We start from the raw sequence: 14084 nt of genomic DNA, 5'->3' as shown, positions 1-14084 counted from the left end.
ATGGGGACATATGGCAACATTAGGTGGGAAAGTGGTAGAAATGGTTTAAAAATTGTAAAAATGTGCAGAAAAGGCATTTAAATGTGATGGACAAGTGGCAGGATGTACAGTAATGTAGCTAAAACGCATTAAAAAGAGCAAAAATATGGCAAGAAAAAGTGATGAAAATAGGTTCAGCAAAAATGGCCTCAAATTCTTCAAAAAAAGTTCTTTTTTTAAGACATTTGGCAACCCCTTCCTAGTGTCTTGTGATTCCAAATGGGGTCTTGACCCCAAGGTTGAGTACCCCTGCTTTAAAGGGTAGATTTGGCCCCTGGGCCTTGAGTTTCACAAGCATTCTAAGGAATTAGTTTATTATTAATAATAATAATAATAATAATAATAATAATAATAATAATATGCAACTTGACGTGACAGCGGACTATTGTTCCCTAAATCTAAATTTTGTCCACATAAGTTTGAATTTTCCACACATATGTTCCTGCTGACTGTTCATTTTGAGCAACGTGTGAAAGTTCCCATGATAAAAAAATTTGCACAAACACTTCAGGGTTTACCGTTTCAGGAGGTGAATATTCAAATCAAAGAGCATGTTCATCAGGACGCAAATGAGGCCATATAGCTGCATTATTCATGCAACATGCTGTGTTTGGAAAACAATCTAATGGCCAAGAACCTTGGAAACAAAATTTGCATGAACGAGCACCTGTGCATAAATGCTGAGGATTGATGAGCGAATTAATGGCCACACCACCAAACGGACATTTGCGAGTCGCAAATGTTATTCACGGCTGTCAGTTAACCTCGCACCTGAATAATCCCCGTCTTTGAAATACAAATCAAAACTGCATCACCTTGATACTCGGACTGCTTCGACCTATTAATGCCCTCGTTCGTTCAAGAAAAACAGAAACAAAGAGGCGTCATTTCTCTGGCTTCTCGTCACATAAATGAGAGTCATAAACCCCGCAAACACTCGTTTTAGTAACTCCCTTCAGACGCGTGGATATGCCTGAGTCCAGGATAATGAGAAGTTGGTAATTTTCTCTCCATGACAGGTGTGTTTTCCTCAGTCTGACATGGAGCCCACAGGAATGGCCCAAATGAGTGTCATGTGGGTGAGCTGATGTTATCATAGAAACAGCCTTGGTGTATTTGTGGAGTGTGGGCTCTATACAGACAGCCTCATCTCGTGTCAGTACATTTTGTATTTTGCTGCACAGGCCCTTGAAGGCAACACCTCTGAGTAATGATTTCTCATGCAGTCTCGATCTCTACTTTCACTCGTCCACCACTCATTGTGCAGTAACACGACACGCAGCTACACACGGACCCATTTCACTCAGATAAATTGGAATCAGCTCGAAGGAGATACGCTCTAGGTGTCGTGATAGATTAATTTTTCCACTTTTGTGCTGAGTTGAAGTGCTTTTTTTGTTGTTGTTAATAAATGAAACGTTCAAGGATACTAAGCACTTTGGATGAATGCTAAAATTGTTAAAGGGATCCTTCACTGTTTTTTACAAATGTGTTCTGCCATATTAAAATCATGTGATTGCTGATGTCACACGGCCCCACTGCCTGTAAACATCCCATTGTTTTCTATGAGAGTGAAGCATTCAGCCTGATTTTTAGATCATTTAGCAGCTTTTTCAGTCAAAATAACAACTGTGCAGTGTTTGGTTGCTCTAAATAACCAGGAAAAGTTAAAGATGTTGATGTAAACCTCTTTTGATTAACAACAGAGGATAAAAATGAAAAACAGTAAAAAAAATAGTCTGTGACCGCAGTGGGTGACAGTTCCAACTCTGCGATTTCCTAGTAGACGACGAAGCAGAGAAGAAGAGCTCTCCTAAAGGGCCTTTAATCTTCCTTAAACAGTGCATGACCCAAAAGTTCACTGTTACTCACCAACTTCAGCCACCAGAGCGTGTCATTGTCTAATACGGAACCGCAGAGGTAGAATTGTCGTCCCCCGCAATTACAGTTTTTCTCCAGTTTCTACAACTGTTTTTATCTCTTTGGGAACACAAAAGAGGGCTACATTGGCATCTTTACCTTTTCCTGATTATTTAGAGCAACTAGAAGCAGCACGCATTGTCATTTTGACCTAAAAAGCTGCTAAATGATCTAAAAATCAGGCTGAATGCTTCACTCTCATAGAAAACAATGGGATGTTTACAGGCAGTGGGGCCGTGTGACATCATCAATCACGTGATTTCAAGATGGCGGAACACAGGCTTTAAAACGTACCACTTTTAAGTTAATAGAACGAATATGGTGCAAAATAATGTATTTTGTAAGGCATAGATATTCGCAGAAGTACATTTCAAAGGTTTCAGGCCACATTTGTAAAATACAAGGCAAGGCAAGGCAAGGCAAATTTATTTGTATAGCGCATTTCATACTCAAGGCAACTCAATGTGCTTTACATGATAAAACATTCAATTGTTTAAAATCAATAAGAACATTTAAAATCATCAGTAAAATCAATTAAAATCATCAGTAAAATCAATTAAAATCATCAGTAAAATCAATTAAAATCATCAGTAAAATCATCATGACATCAACAACATGACAAAAAATCTCTCTCTCAATCATATACATACACCCGTGGAGGATCTCTTTAAAAACCTTGATCTGGGACAGACCTACCTATGCAGTCCTGGTTATCGACATAATGGACCTCATTCACTCCGAGCCCTTCTTTCTGATAAAGCTCTTGCTCCTGAGAGAAAAGAACAAAATGTCATCGCTGAAAGCGGCATTGGAAATAATAAACGTAAGACTATAAAAGAGAATTTCTGTGTGGGTTGAGAACAAAACCATTAAACTGACAACAAATACGTGAAGCAATAATATACGCTCAAACCACAAGTGTGTGGCCTATTAATTAGAAAGCTTGGAACATTGTTCAAAAAAACACAAGATAGGAGCAAGCTTCGTCACCTCCCGTGAGAAATTAGGATTCTAATGAAAGCATGGAGGGAAGTATGGAAAATATAGCAAATAAACCCATTGGAGTGGACTGGGTTTGGGTTAAAGAACACTTCACTCACCTCTTTCAGGATGCGCTCATTGAAGAACTGCTGCAGCTTCTCATTGCAGTAATTAATACAGAACTGCTCAAAGCTGTTATGCTCGAAATACTCTTAAGAGGAGGAAACAGAAGCAGGGAAAAACAAAAAAAAAAGACAACATCAATTTCAATTTATTCCTATGATCAGAAATTTTTACACAGCCTTTGTTAATTGAGGCAGCATAGGAAGCTAATTTCGAGAAAGAACGGATGCTAATGAAGCATGTGTGTGCATTAGGGGATGTAAATTAAGGAATCGTGTTGCACAGCCAAGTGTCTTATGAACACGCTGAATCATAAGCAGCAGAATAAGTAGTGACATCAAAAAAAGAGCAGCAATCTGTAAAAAATAGAGAGACGGTTTAAAAGTGGGCAGAAGCAACAGTTTGTTAAAAAAAAAATTAAAAAAACTTCTGACACTTTCATGTTGTATCTATTTGGAGTCACCAACATGGTGCCCGTGGGCACCAGGTGGCCCGCATGGACCCTGTGAGATGCCCTCAGGCCTGTTCTGGAGCTCTCGTCTCCAATGAGTTCCGTCTAAAATGTGATTTGCTTGCCAGGCTTCAAACCCACACATATAAATACAAATGTAGTCAGTGCCTCAGTAGGGTTACATACTGCTACACTTTATACGTTTTAGTATTAAATTACCTTGTAAAATGTTTATTTTCACTGAAACATTGTGACAAACGTGTCACAGGTTTGTGTACGATTGTGATAAGATGATATAATAATTAAATTGTACAAACATATTCAATGTTTAAACATGATGATTTCCTGTGAAACCTAATGAAAATTAAACAAATGCATAAATTAGGAGAAAAAAGTGTTGACGCACGCGGAAACTTTAAGTGAAAACGTGATTTCGTAATTTTCGGACTATAAAGCGCACCGCTATATTGGCAACATTCAAATAATTTTGCCATTTTCCAAGAAAAATCCGCAAAAAGGCCGCTGCGTTGCATAGGCCGCACTCTATTGGCTAATGAGGGTGCCCTTCAGACGACTCGGCCAATCAGAACGGGCACATAGGTGGGTGCTTTAAAGGAGATTTCTGTATTTGAACTGATAAGTTTCTTTCTCCACATGAAGTCTCCTCCTCGCTGCTCCACGTCTGCATATCAGTGAATTTACAGCTTTTTATGGTCACTTTTTACTGGAACCAGACCGATACACCGCTTTGTCCGTTCTTCTTACCGTGAACTACCGCGGAGCGATCACGTCGAGTCCGGACTCAGTCAGAATATGGAAGCGATCACTTCTAAACAAAATAAACCTTGTGATTTGGCAATTTCATGGTTTATTGTTTCTGTTAAAACCGTTCCCGTTTTCATCTCCTAACCATGGACAGTTTCTCAGACCTAACGCTCAATAAAGGTGGAACCGTGCAGAAAGAACGGGCAGTTTCGTTGTTGGGGAACTGTACTTTATTGACTAACTGCACTGTAAACATAAACCTCACTTCCTGTCTCGGTCGCCGTGTTGGGCTCTATTTAAGACTAACAGACACGCACACACACACGTTTGCTCACTCACACACACCCGCAACGGCCGCGCATGCACTCACTCATGTCCACGCACTGATGAGCTGCTTGATCTAAAACACATTCAAGCTTCAAGGGTCTGCAACCTGTACTCTCAAAGGAGCCATTTTACCTAATCTCACCTGGATTAAAACAAATCAAAAACCTTCTCAATGAAAACAATACAGTGTATAAAATTCTATACAGTTAAAATAATTTTGAATAATTTGATGAGTTCATGGATTTGAAGGGTTTCAAAAAATAACTTGAAACACATGATGTCAGTCAACACATGCTAATTTCTAATTTCTTGCAACATATCAAGCATGCACATTAAGCTGGCATTTCAACACACAAATACAATCTCTATTCTCTTCCAGAATAATGTTTTTGTTAGTTTAGTTATCTTACCAGGGATTTAAACGTTAAGGTTACCACAGTTGCAGAGGAAGTTGATGGGCTGTAAAAGTTAACAAGTTAACAATTCATTGTTTTAATTTATTGTTTTCTTTAAAACTATAGGGAGCCATTGCAAAAGAGTCAAAGAGCCACATGAGGCTCCAGAGCCGCAGGTTGCAGATCCTTGAGCTAGACTAAACTTACACCATGTCCTTCATTTATGATTGACTTTTACTGCATCAAGGCTGTGCTGTTCTCCATCAGCCTCAGAGTCCAGTGTGTGAGCGTGACAAAGTCACTGATCAGAATAATTCAGAGGGAGCATGCTCGATTTAACGTTAACTGCTTCATTGGTTCACCTTAACTGTAAATTTATTGGTCTAATGTGACAGAGCTCAATTTTTGGATGGCATGAAGCATGTAAAACCAGGAAAAATCCACAAATTAGCCACAGCATTGTCTAAGCCACAGGGTTCAAAGCGTGGGAAAAACATAACGCCTACAGTAATTTAACATTTATTAACGTGCTTTTTGAATTGGTGGTAGCCCTTCAGACTATTCGCGAGCTTTGAAGTAGCACGCAGTTTCAGAGAGGTTGGTGACCCCCTGATCTAGATTATACTGTATGTAATTTATTACCGAAGCCAGCGATGTCCAACACCCCGATGAAGTTGGAAGAAGTCTTGAATGGGAAACACTGGTTCACTCGTTTCACCACGTGATCAAAGAGGCGACTGTAAACCACCTTAGCCAGAGCGTCGCGGGCGTTGTTCGCTTGCTCCACCTTTAGCGGCACCCTGAGGTGACACAAGAAACAGGAAAGTGCGAAACAATGTGGAATTAGAGCAAACTGGTCTCCTATAACAACCAGTCTCAGCTACCAGGAAGCTGTCTTTATTGGGCAGAAATCACCACATTTTGCACAAAGGTCCAGTTACATCCCATATTACATCAGCTGCAAAAACAGGCCAACAGTCCTCAAGGTGCTGCTACAGAGAGATTCTAAAGCAGAGGTTCACAACCTTTATCTGGTCGTGACCCAATTTAAGAGAATACATTTTTGATAATGTTTATTAAAGTGTGTTGGAAATACAGAGTAGTCAGGATTAGTGCTCACCTCAGATATTTTCATACTGCATTTTATTTGAACTAGATTTATGTTTGAGAAAGTTTAAGTATAAGATACAGTCGTTATTTTTTTATTTTTTACCAATTACTAGACATTTCAGGCGACCACATTTTAATTCCAGCGACCTACCAAGGGTCCCAACCCCAAGGTTGAGAAACACTGCTCTAAAGTCATCGATATGTGCTCCAGATTTACAATTTTCACCAAACGGTAGCCCCAATACTGAAGAAACTTTTGCAAATTTAAACCTTTTTCAAGTTAAGGAGTCCATCACTTTTTTTTTTTTACCAAACTTGCTGCATAACACTTTTTGATTTATTGAAAATATTTTTAAAAATTACAACATTTTTATTATTCCTATTATTTTATATTATCAATTTCATTATTTTAAGTATTCTTTTCTCTCTCATTTTTTTCTTTTCTTGAGCTGTAAGTAAGTAATTCCCCCCTAGAATCATTGAATTTTGAAATTTATTCTCAGAAATTTATTTTTTTTACAGCTCTGATTTGAACAATTGGAGACAATTCAAGTACGACATTTTTAAGCATCAGTTTTTCACTCAAGGAGCCAATAAATCATTGTTAAAAACAAAGGTTCACAACCTTTTTCGGGTCGTGACCCAATCGTCCCACCTCAGATAGTTTTATACTACATTTTATTTGAACTAGATTTATATTTGATAAAGTTTAATTATAAGATACAGTTATTTGATATATGTTGTGTGTTCTACTAATTACTAGACATTTCAGTTGACCACATTTTAATTCCAGGGATCCCACCATGGGGCCCCAACCCCAAGGTTGAAAAAAATAGGAAGCCCATCACTGTTTTTTTCCAAAAACTATAAAACCTTTAAAAAATAAAATATAAAATAAAAATCTTTTTCAAGAATTTCTGCTCACTTCAAACCAAACTTGCTGGATAACGTCTTCACAATTTGTATTATTATTTTATTTTTTATGATCAATTTTTCTATATTAAGTATGTTTTTTTTTCTTTTTTCTTTTTCTCATTTCTTTCTTTTGTTTCTTCTTTTCATCTGTCATTTTTCTTGAGTAATTCCTTTTCCTGTTACAGCTCTGACAATGCAAATACGGCATTTTTAAACATTAAATCATTGTTAAAAACTAATGACAAACATCTCCATGCTGTCTGGATGCACTTTGTGTATTTTCATAATTTTGTCTTGATAACTGAATTTTTGACACACAAACAGCTGCTCTTGTTTTGCTTAAAATGGCCTGGCCCCAACCATTGCTGCGCAGAAGCTATAATTTCAACATATATTCCTGCGTAAACCAAAGTTTGGATTCATGTGATTTTTTGTCTCTAAACATCTCTTATTTTTGATCATTACAGGCTGATCACTTTAAAAATGCAGGTTTCTAGGCCAAAAATAATGGACTCTAAAAGAAAACGGAGAACTTTGAACTTGACTTGACTCTCTAATGGCCCTTAACAGCATTTTATATTAAATTATTTAAAGAGGTTCAGTGATTGGTCACAGTGCAGCTCCAGGGTCACCATTAGTTCAACTCAAAGATCTCAAATGAGGGGGGAAAAATGTTGAATTCATAAATAAAAAGGCATCCCTATAGCCGTTATATCATTTTAAAGATAAAAAAAAACGTCATTGTTAGTTCATGGCAGGGTGGAGCTCTCTAATCAAACCACCTGCTTCAGGTCCGACCAATGAAAGCACTCAACATGAGGTTCACTAGAGAAAGCTTAGAATCCTGCAGCTTGGACACAAAAACAAGTGTGAAGATTGTTCAAGGTTTACCAAAGAGTGGGAAATGAATTATAATCTAAGGAACCAACAGCATCATCCAATGAGGTATGTTTGATTTATTCATGTCATTTTAATTGATCACAGCTTGTATTCATTTGTGCGTTTTGTTTGTCTGTTAAAAAAAATACATAAAAGTAACGTAAGGATTTTTAAAAAAATTTAACCAAACATAGACCTTTTGCCGGATGTGTCAAACTCATGGCCCGGGGGCCAAATCCGGCCCTTTGGACCATCCAATTCGGCCGGCAGGAGAAAGTAAAAATGACACAGAAAACATGATAATTTGCAGGGGCTCAGAGTTTTCCCTGCGTTTAGTCATTTTTAATGTTAAACTGTTAAATAAAACTCAAAATTCTTAGTAAATCCTTTATTTTTCAAATTATGACATATTTCCCTTGATTTAATAGAATTTGGTCACAAAATCTCATAAATTTAAAGTAAAGATCCTGCTGAGACTGTTATCATACTTATTGCTCTGAAATGGTCGGTTTCTTACATATTTTGTATATTATGTATCAGTAGACTGCTCCTCTGGGATGGGTAAAATTGCAGAGGGCAAATTTACATGTGTATAACAACATATATACCAATAAAGGCTTAAAGCCCAATTTAATTTAATTAATAATTTAATAATGTAGAAATGACTCTATTGTGTAAATGAAACTCAACAATATTTGCAGGTGCTCACAGTTTATTGCACGATTGCAGTCATTTTAATGTTAAAATTATAAAAAAAACCTATAAATTCTAACACAATCCTTCAATTTTCCTCAAAATATATGATATTTCTCTTAATTAAGTAGAGATTGGTCAGTAAATCTTGGACATTTAAAGTGTAGATCCTGTTCGGACAGTATCTGTCACTTATTACTTGGATAGTGTTGGTTTCTTACATATTTTGTATTTTATGTATACGTAGAAGTGAAAACTAAGGTACAATAATGGTGAATTTATTTGTTTTCCCGCATATAATCTGTAGCCCACTTAAGATCAAGCATTTTGCCCCTGAACTAAACTGAGTTTGACATCCTAGCCTCACGCCATGAAAGAGTCTGATTGACTTCTGATTGGTTAGAAAAAAAAAAAAAAAGAAATCACTATCTCTCAAAATTAATGAAATTTTAAAAAGTAAATGTTTTGGTTCGTAATTCACCGATCTTTATGAAATTTGGTGGAACCACATTGGATTAGTTCATTATTTATTGAGGTTCATCAAATCAAAAACGTACAATAGCAACCGTACGAATAGACACGTTCTAATTTGTTTGTTAGCAGGATTGCATGAAAAGTGCTTTAAAGGATTTTGACAAAACTTTGACAAAACATAAACTTTATTGCCATGGAAGATTCCATCAAATATTTTGGAGGGAATACAGATAAATATACTTACTCTGGATCGGTTTGAAAAATTAAAAAGTCACATATCTTATTATTGGTGGATTAAAAAAACAAAACAAACCTAATTTCTTGGTTTGGAATGACCGATATTTATGAAATTTGTGGCTCGCGGACCAGTATTCTGTGGGTCGCGATCAGCTGGTCAAAAATAAATAAATACTTAAGGTCTCTCATGTTGGACTTGTCTTTTATTTTGAAAGAAACTTTTTTTTAGACAGGCATGCTGTGAAGTGCATGTTGCACAGGAAAATCTATAAATTTATGTTTTAAAAAAGAGAACATGTGTTTTCAAAAGCTATTTTTGAAAAACGTGGGTCGCGATTTAATGGCGGTGGAAAAATGTGGGTCCCAGGGTAAGACTAGTTGAGAACCCCTGCTATAATGGGTTGGTTCCTCACTGAGTTCCATCCAGATCAGATCTGAATTGTGCATTTTATCACAATTTTTCTAAAAAAGAAATATATAGAAAATGGTGGTGCCCATACATTTGAACCTACTGTATTGTTTTTAATGGGTAATAAAAATGTCTAGATAACTGCCGACATCTGGTAAAGAGGAGATTTGGCGCTTGGTGATGGTTTGCGCGCTTGTTTGTTTTTGTCCAGTTCTTCTCACGGTCACTTTAATGACAACAAGGTCAATAAACGCCAGTCCAAAAAACCCCCCAAAAAAACACTTTCTATATTAATATGCAAAGCCCCTAATACCCTTGAACACCCAGGGGAGGGGTGGGTATATGTAAAGCTTAAGGAGAGGGGCAACCCCCCCCAATCCTCCCCCCACCTTGGCTCCACCTGTTCCCCAGACACTGAGCCTTTACTGTACTGCATCCATGCTCCCCTGCCTCTTCAGATACATCATGCATTATTTATGTGGAGAAAACACTTCCAGGCCAGGCCAGCATCTGGCCCTCGTGAAATATTGATCCACTAAACCTGCCTCATCACTCAGAAACCAGATCAGCACCAAAGTAAGCAGGGACGGCGTCAAAAACACATTCTGCTCACACTTATATTCAAGTTTACGAACACGGCAGTATTCTAGTATGTCATGTTTTTTAATTTGCTTTCCTGTAAAGCAGAAATAGGCAACTTTTATCACAGCGGGAGCCGCAAAAATGTGATTGTCTGATCTGACGGGCCACATTATCAATATTCATGTCAGCATGTAGAATAATGACCAATCTGAGCATTAATACAGGGAAGGACAACAAGCTTTTTGTTGTTTTTTGTATTTTTGGAGCCACTGTGTGTACTTTTACTTTTGTTTTGTTGTTGTTTTGTATATTTTTGTGTAGTTTTTTGTGTGTGTCTTTTTGGAGTAACTATGTGTACTTTTGTTTTGTTGCTGTTTTGTATATTTTTGTGTAGTTTTTTGTGTGTCTTTTTGGAGTAACTATGTGTACTTTTGTTTTGTTGTTGTTTTGTATATTTTTGTGTAGTTTTTTGTGTGTGTCTTTTTGGAGTAACTATGTGTACTTTTGTTTTGTTGCTGTTTTGTATATTTTTGTGTAGTTTTTTGTGTGTCTTTTTGGAGTAACTATGTGTACTTTTGTTTTGTTGTTGTTTTGTATATTTTTGTGTAGTTTTTTGTGTGTGTCTTTTTGGAGTAACTATGTGTACTTTTGCATTTGTTTTGTACTAGTACAGTGCCCGTCGGAAGTATGTATTAATATAGTGGGAGGGGCTTAAGTAGAGTTGTCAACTATGGTCAAAATTAGTATGTGTTTGAAAGTTGGATATACAAAGAGGTGTACATACTATGTACTCTGTAGTGTTATAAACTGGGGTAAATTAGTGTGTGTGATTTGCCTGGTTTAATTCTATGGGACATGCACATGATACCTGTGTTTGGGTTTTTTTTTTTTTTTTTTTTTAACTCATTTTTATATATATTTTTTTCATTTGTTGCCATTGTAGTGTGGTTCTGGAGTCATTTTGTATCTTTTTTGGTGTAATTTTGTACATTTCTGTTAGTTGTACTTTTTGTATAAATATTTAGTTTTGTGTAATTTGAGTCATTTTCATATTTTTGTTGTCGTTTGGTATATTTTTCTGTAATATTATGTTTTTTGGAGTCATTTTGTGTGTGTTTGTTGTTGTTTTATGTATTTTTGGAGTCACTGTGTGTATTTTTAATTTTGTTTTGTATATTATCATTTTGTGTTTGTATCATTTTCAGTATGTTTCTTATCTTTAGTGTATTTCTCTGTAATTTTGTATGTTTTTATAGTGTCATTTTGTGCGTTTAGTTTGGAAGCCGCACAAAACTAGTGTCTGATGTAGAGTTTTGTCGGTTTTGTAAAAGTGTAATAAGAAAAAAACATTTGTTGATTAAATTGATTAAAATAATAATTATCATTGATTAAAAATGTATTTTTTTGATTATCATTTTTTTTTCAAATTAAAACACAAGACAACTGTATTCTACACTTTCAATATCTCAAATATAAATATTGTTCAATAAAATACAGTACAAAGAAAAGAGGAAATAGATAATAATTCCTCAGAAATTTGTGGTATCAAAATGGGGTCACATGCATAAAAAAAAAAAAAGGTTGGAAACCACTGGTTTAACCTCCTTCCATGGCCTTTGTCCATCATATTGCAGGTGTCTTATTGAAGAGCATTACATTTGCTCATAACATATCTCACACATGTGATGTAATGTGTATAGTGGTTGCTTTTACTTGATAACTGTTCCTTTGGCGCCCCCTGCTGTGGTCAGCATGACTCTGGTGGTGAGGCTGACTCGCAGGTCGTCCTGGTCCAGGCCCAACAAATGGGCACAGGACGCCAGAGTCTGGTCTGAGTGATTCTTCAGAATGCAACCCCCTGCACACATAGAAACACGTGCAAATCATTAGTTGTTTTCTGCAGAGTTAATCAATGCGGAGGAAGCTTTGTGAAGAGAGCGCTAATGAACTGTAATTTTCTAAAGTCAGATAGAAGGAATAAACTCTCTAGGTTAAACATGAAAGGATCAAAAAGCACAATGTGGAAACAAAAAAAACATGGAAAGATTGGTTGTTTTCATATTGGCACTTGTATTAAAATATTATATATACGATAATTCAATTCAACTTTATTTAGCGCAATTTACAACAGTTATCTCAATGCATTTAAAAAAATATAAAGTTTATAGTAAGAAAGAAAGGACGAAACAATATATACAGTATATATGTTATTTTTTATTTGTATGCCTACTACTTTTGCGTATTTTTTCCTACACTGTCTTGTGTCTTGCACCTTTTTATGAGAGCTGCTGTTTTTCAAATTTTTTTCTTTTGCTTGTCTTGTACAATAAAAAATAAATAAATAAATCAAAAATGATTCTGATTCTTAAAGCTGGGGTACTCAAATTATTTTCTTTAATTAAAAATACAGATTCTCATTAGCATCATATAGTATATATCGTAAAAGTAATCATTTCTGGAAAAAAAAGACGTACGTCTGCGTGCTTTCTGTGCTTTATAATGAATTATTTTAGTTAATAAAACCCTGGAAGACAAAGAAAGGTGGTCACCCCCCTCCAGCTTGTAACAGTCACTTTTGAATGTATATCGCCCCAAGGTGGCGCCTCTTTTATTTCGGTATGTTTATTAGGTCACTCTTCTTCGTTTACTTCCTCTTTTCTTTTACTTTTAATGTCGTGGACATCGGCCGCGTGTACTCAGGCCGATGTGCAATGTGACGAGTGGTGAAGCCCTCATATTTCTTTAGAATAAACAAGACCGTGTGGAAATCAAGAAGTCTTGCTCATTTTGCTATCCAGCAGCACACGTCCACGGCAAGATACATCACCACGCGTTACAAATGGCGCCCGAACATTTTTCTCTGGACCACAGTCAAGCTTTTGGAGCCCACTAAGAATTAATCTGCCTCACCTGGGTGTTTTTCGGTGATTCCCGTGCCTTGGTGGACGCCCGGACAGCTTTTCCCGGACATCGCCACAGCCTCGGTATGAGCGGGACCCGTCTAATTCCTGGATGCTGGTGAGTGCTGCATCGGTCTCCTTGGATTAATAAATACCGACTCCACGGCACGGATTCAGACCACGGACCTACTTTTTGGACTTGACTACTTCGGATTCTTCTTCTGCTAATGTCTTCTGCCATATGGAACTTTAAATTGAACTTTTAAAGCCGGTTTTGAACACGGAAATCCCTCGCTGGATTGCATGGGTTTTTTTCCCTCTGCTGGGACTGGAAGGACCGTTGACTGTGTGAGTAATGACTATAGTGACTGTAAATGTGAGTGCTAGTTATGTACTAGGGATAAAATACAACACTATTATAGATTTCGCATTAGCCACTCATTGTGTCAGCTACGTCTGATGTGATTATGGTCACTTTAGTCTCCTTTTAGTTTTGGGGGATATTTTGCTAACGGCCTTTTCGGATTTTTGTCATTTTTGTGCGGTTTAAAAAAAAAAGAAAAAAAAAAAAAAGATAATAATAATAAAAAAAAAAGAAATTAAAAAAGAAAATAAAAAAAAAAAGTATGTCAACAAAGTTTAATCTGGCTGACTCTTTTATTACTTTAGAAGGACCATACTGTGTTTTAGTGTAACCTTTTTGAAAAGTACAATGGCATACTACCCGAAATTTGACTCTGGCATGGAGTTTATCTCAGTACCAGAGCAGGGTATTGTTGATGATACAAATCCTGACCTTAGACAGGAAGTAGTTGACCTGAGGGCAGAAGTAGGCCGACTTAGTGACTGTTTACGTGACTCACTGAACATGCAGCGGAGTATGC

At 36.6% G+C, this 14084-nt stretch overlaps 1 protein-coding gene across 4 annotated transcripts in view; it reads right to left on the bottom strand.

Annotated features, from left to right (window-relative positions):
- The window catches only part of myo6b (myosin VIb), a 76150-nt gene that overhangs the window by 32609 nt on the left and 29457 nt on the right, over positions 1–14084 (bottom strand). For all 4 annotated transcript variants that reach the window (XM_028438963.1, XM_028438965.1, XM_028438964.1 and 1 more), the window contains 4 exons: positions 12014–12158; positions 5644–5801; positions 3060–3151; positions 2656–2728 (listed from right to left, as the gene is read on the bottom strand). In XM_028438963.1, coding sequence (XP_028294764.1) covers positions 2656–2728; positions 3060–3151; positions 5644–5801; positions 12014–12158 — 468 coding nt within the window. The remainder of the gene's footprint in view (positions 1–2655; positions 2729–3059; positions 3152–5643; positions 5802–12013; positions 12159–14084) is intronic.

Source organism: Gouania willdenowi, chromosome 22 (assembly GCF_900634775.1).
Source record: "Gouania willdenowi chromosome 22, fGouWil2.1, whole genome shotgun sequence".
Classification (NCBI taxonomy): domain Eukaryota; kingdom Metazoa; phylum Chordata; class Actinopteri; order Blenniiformes; family Gobiesocidae; genus Gouania; species Gouania willdenowi.
The sequence above is the reverse complement of the archived record's forward strand: the minus strand, read 5'-3'. Positions and strand labels throughout refer to the sequence as shown.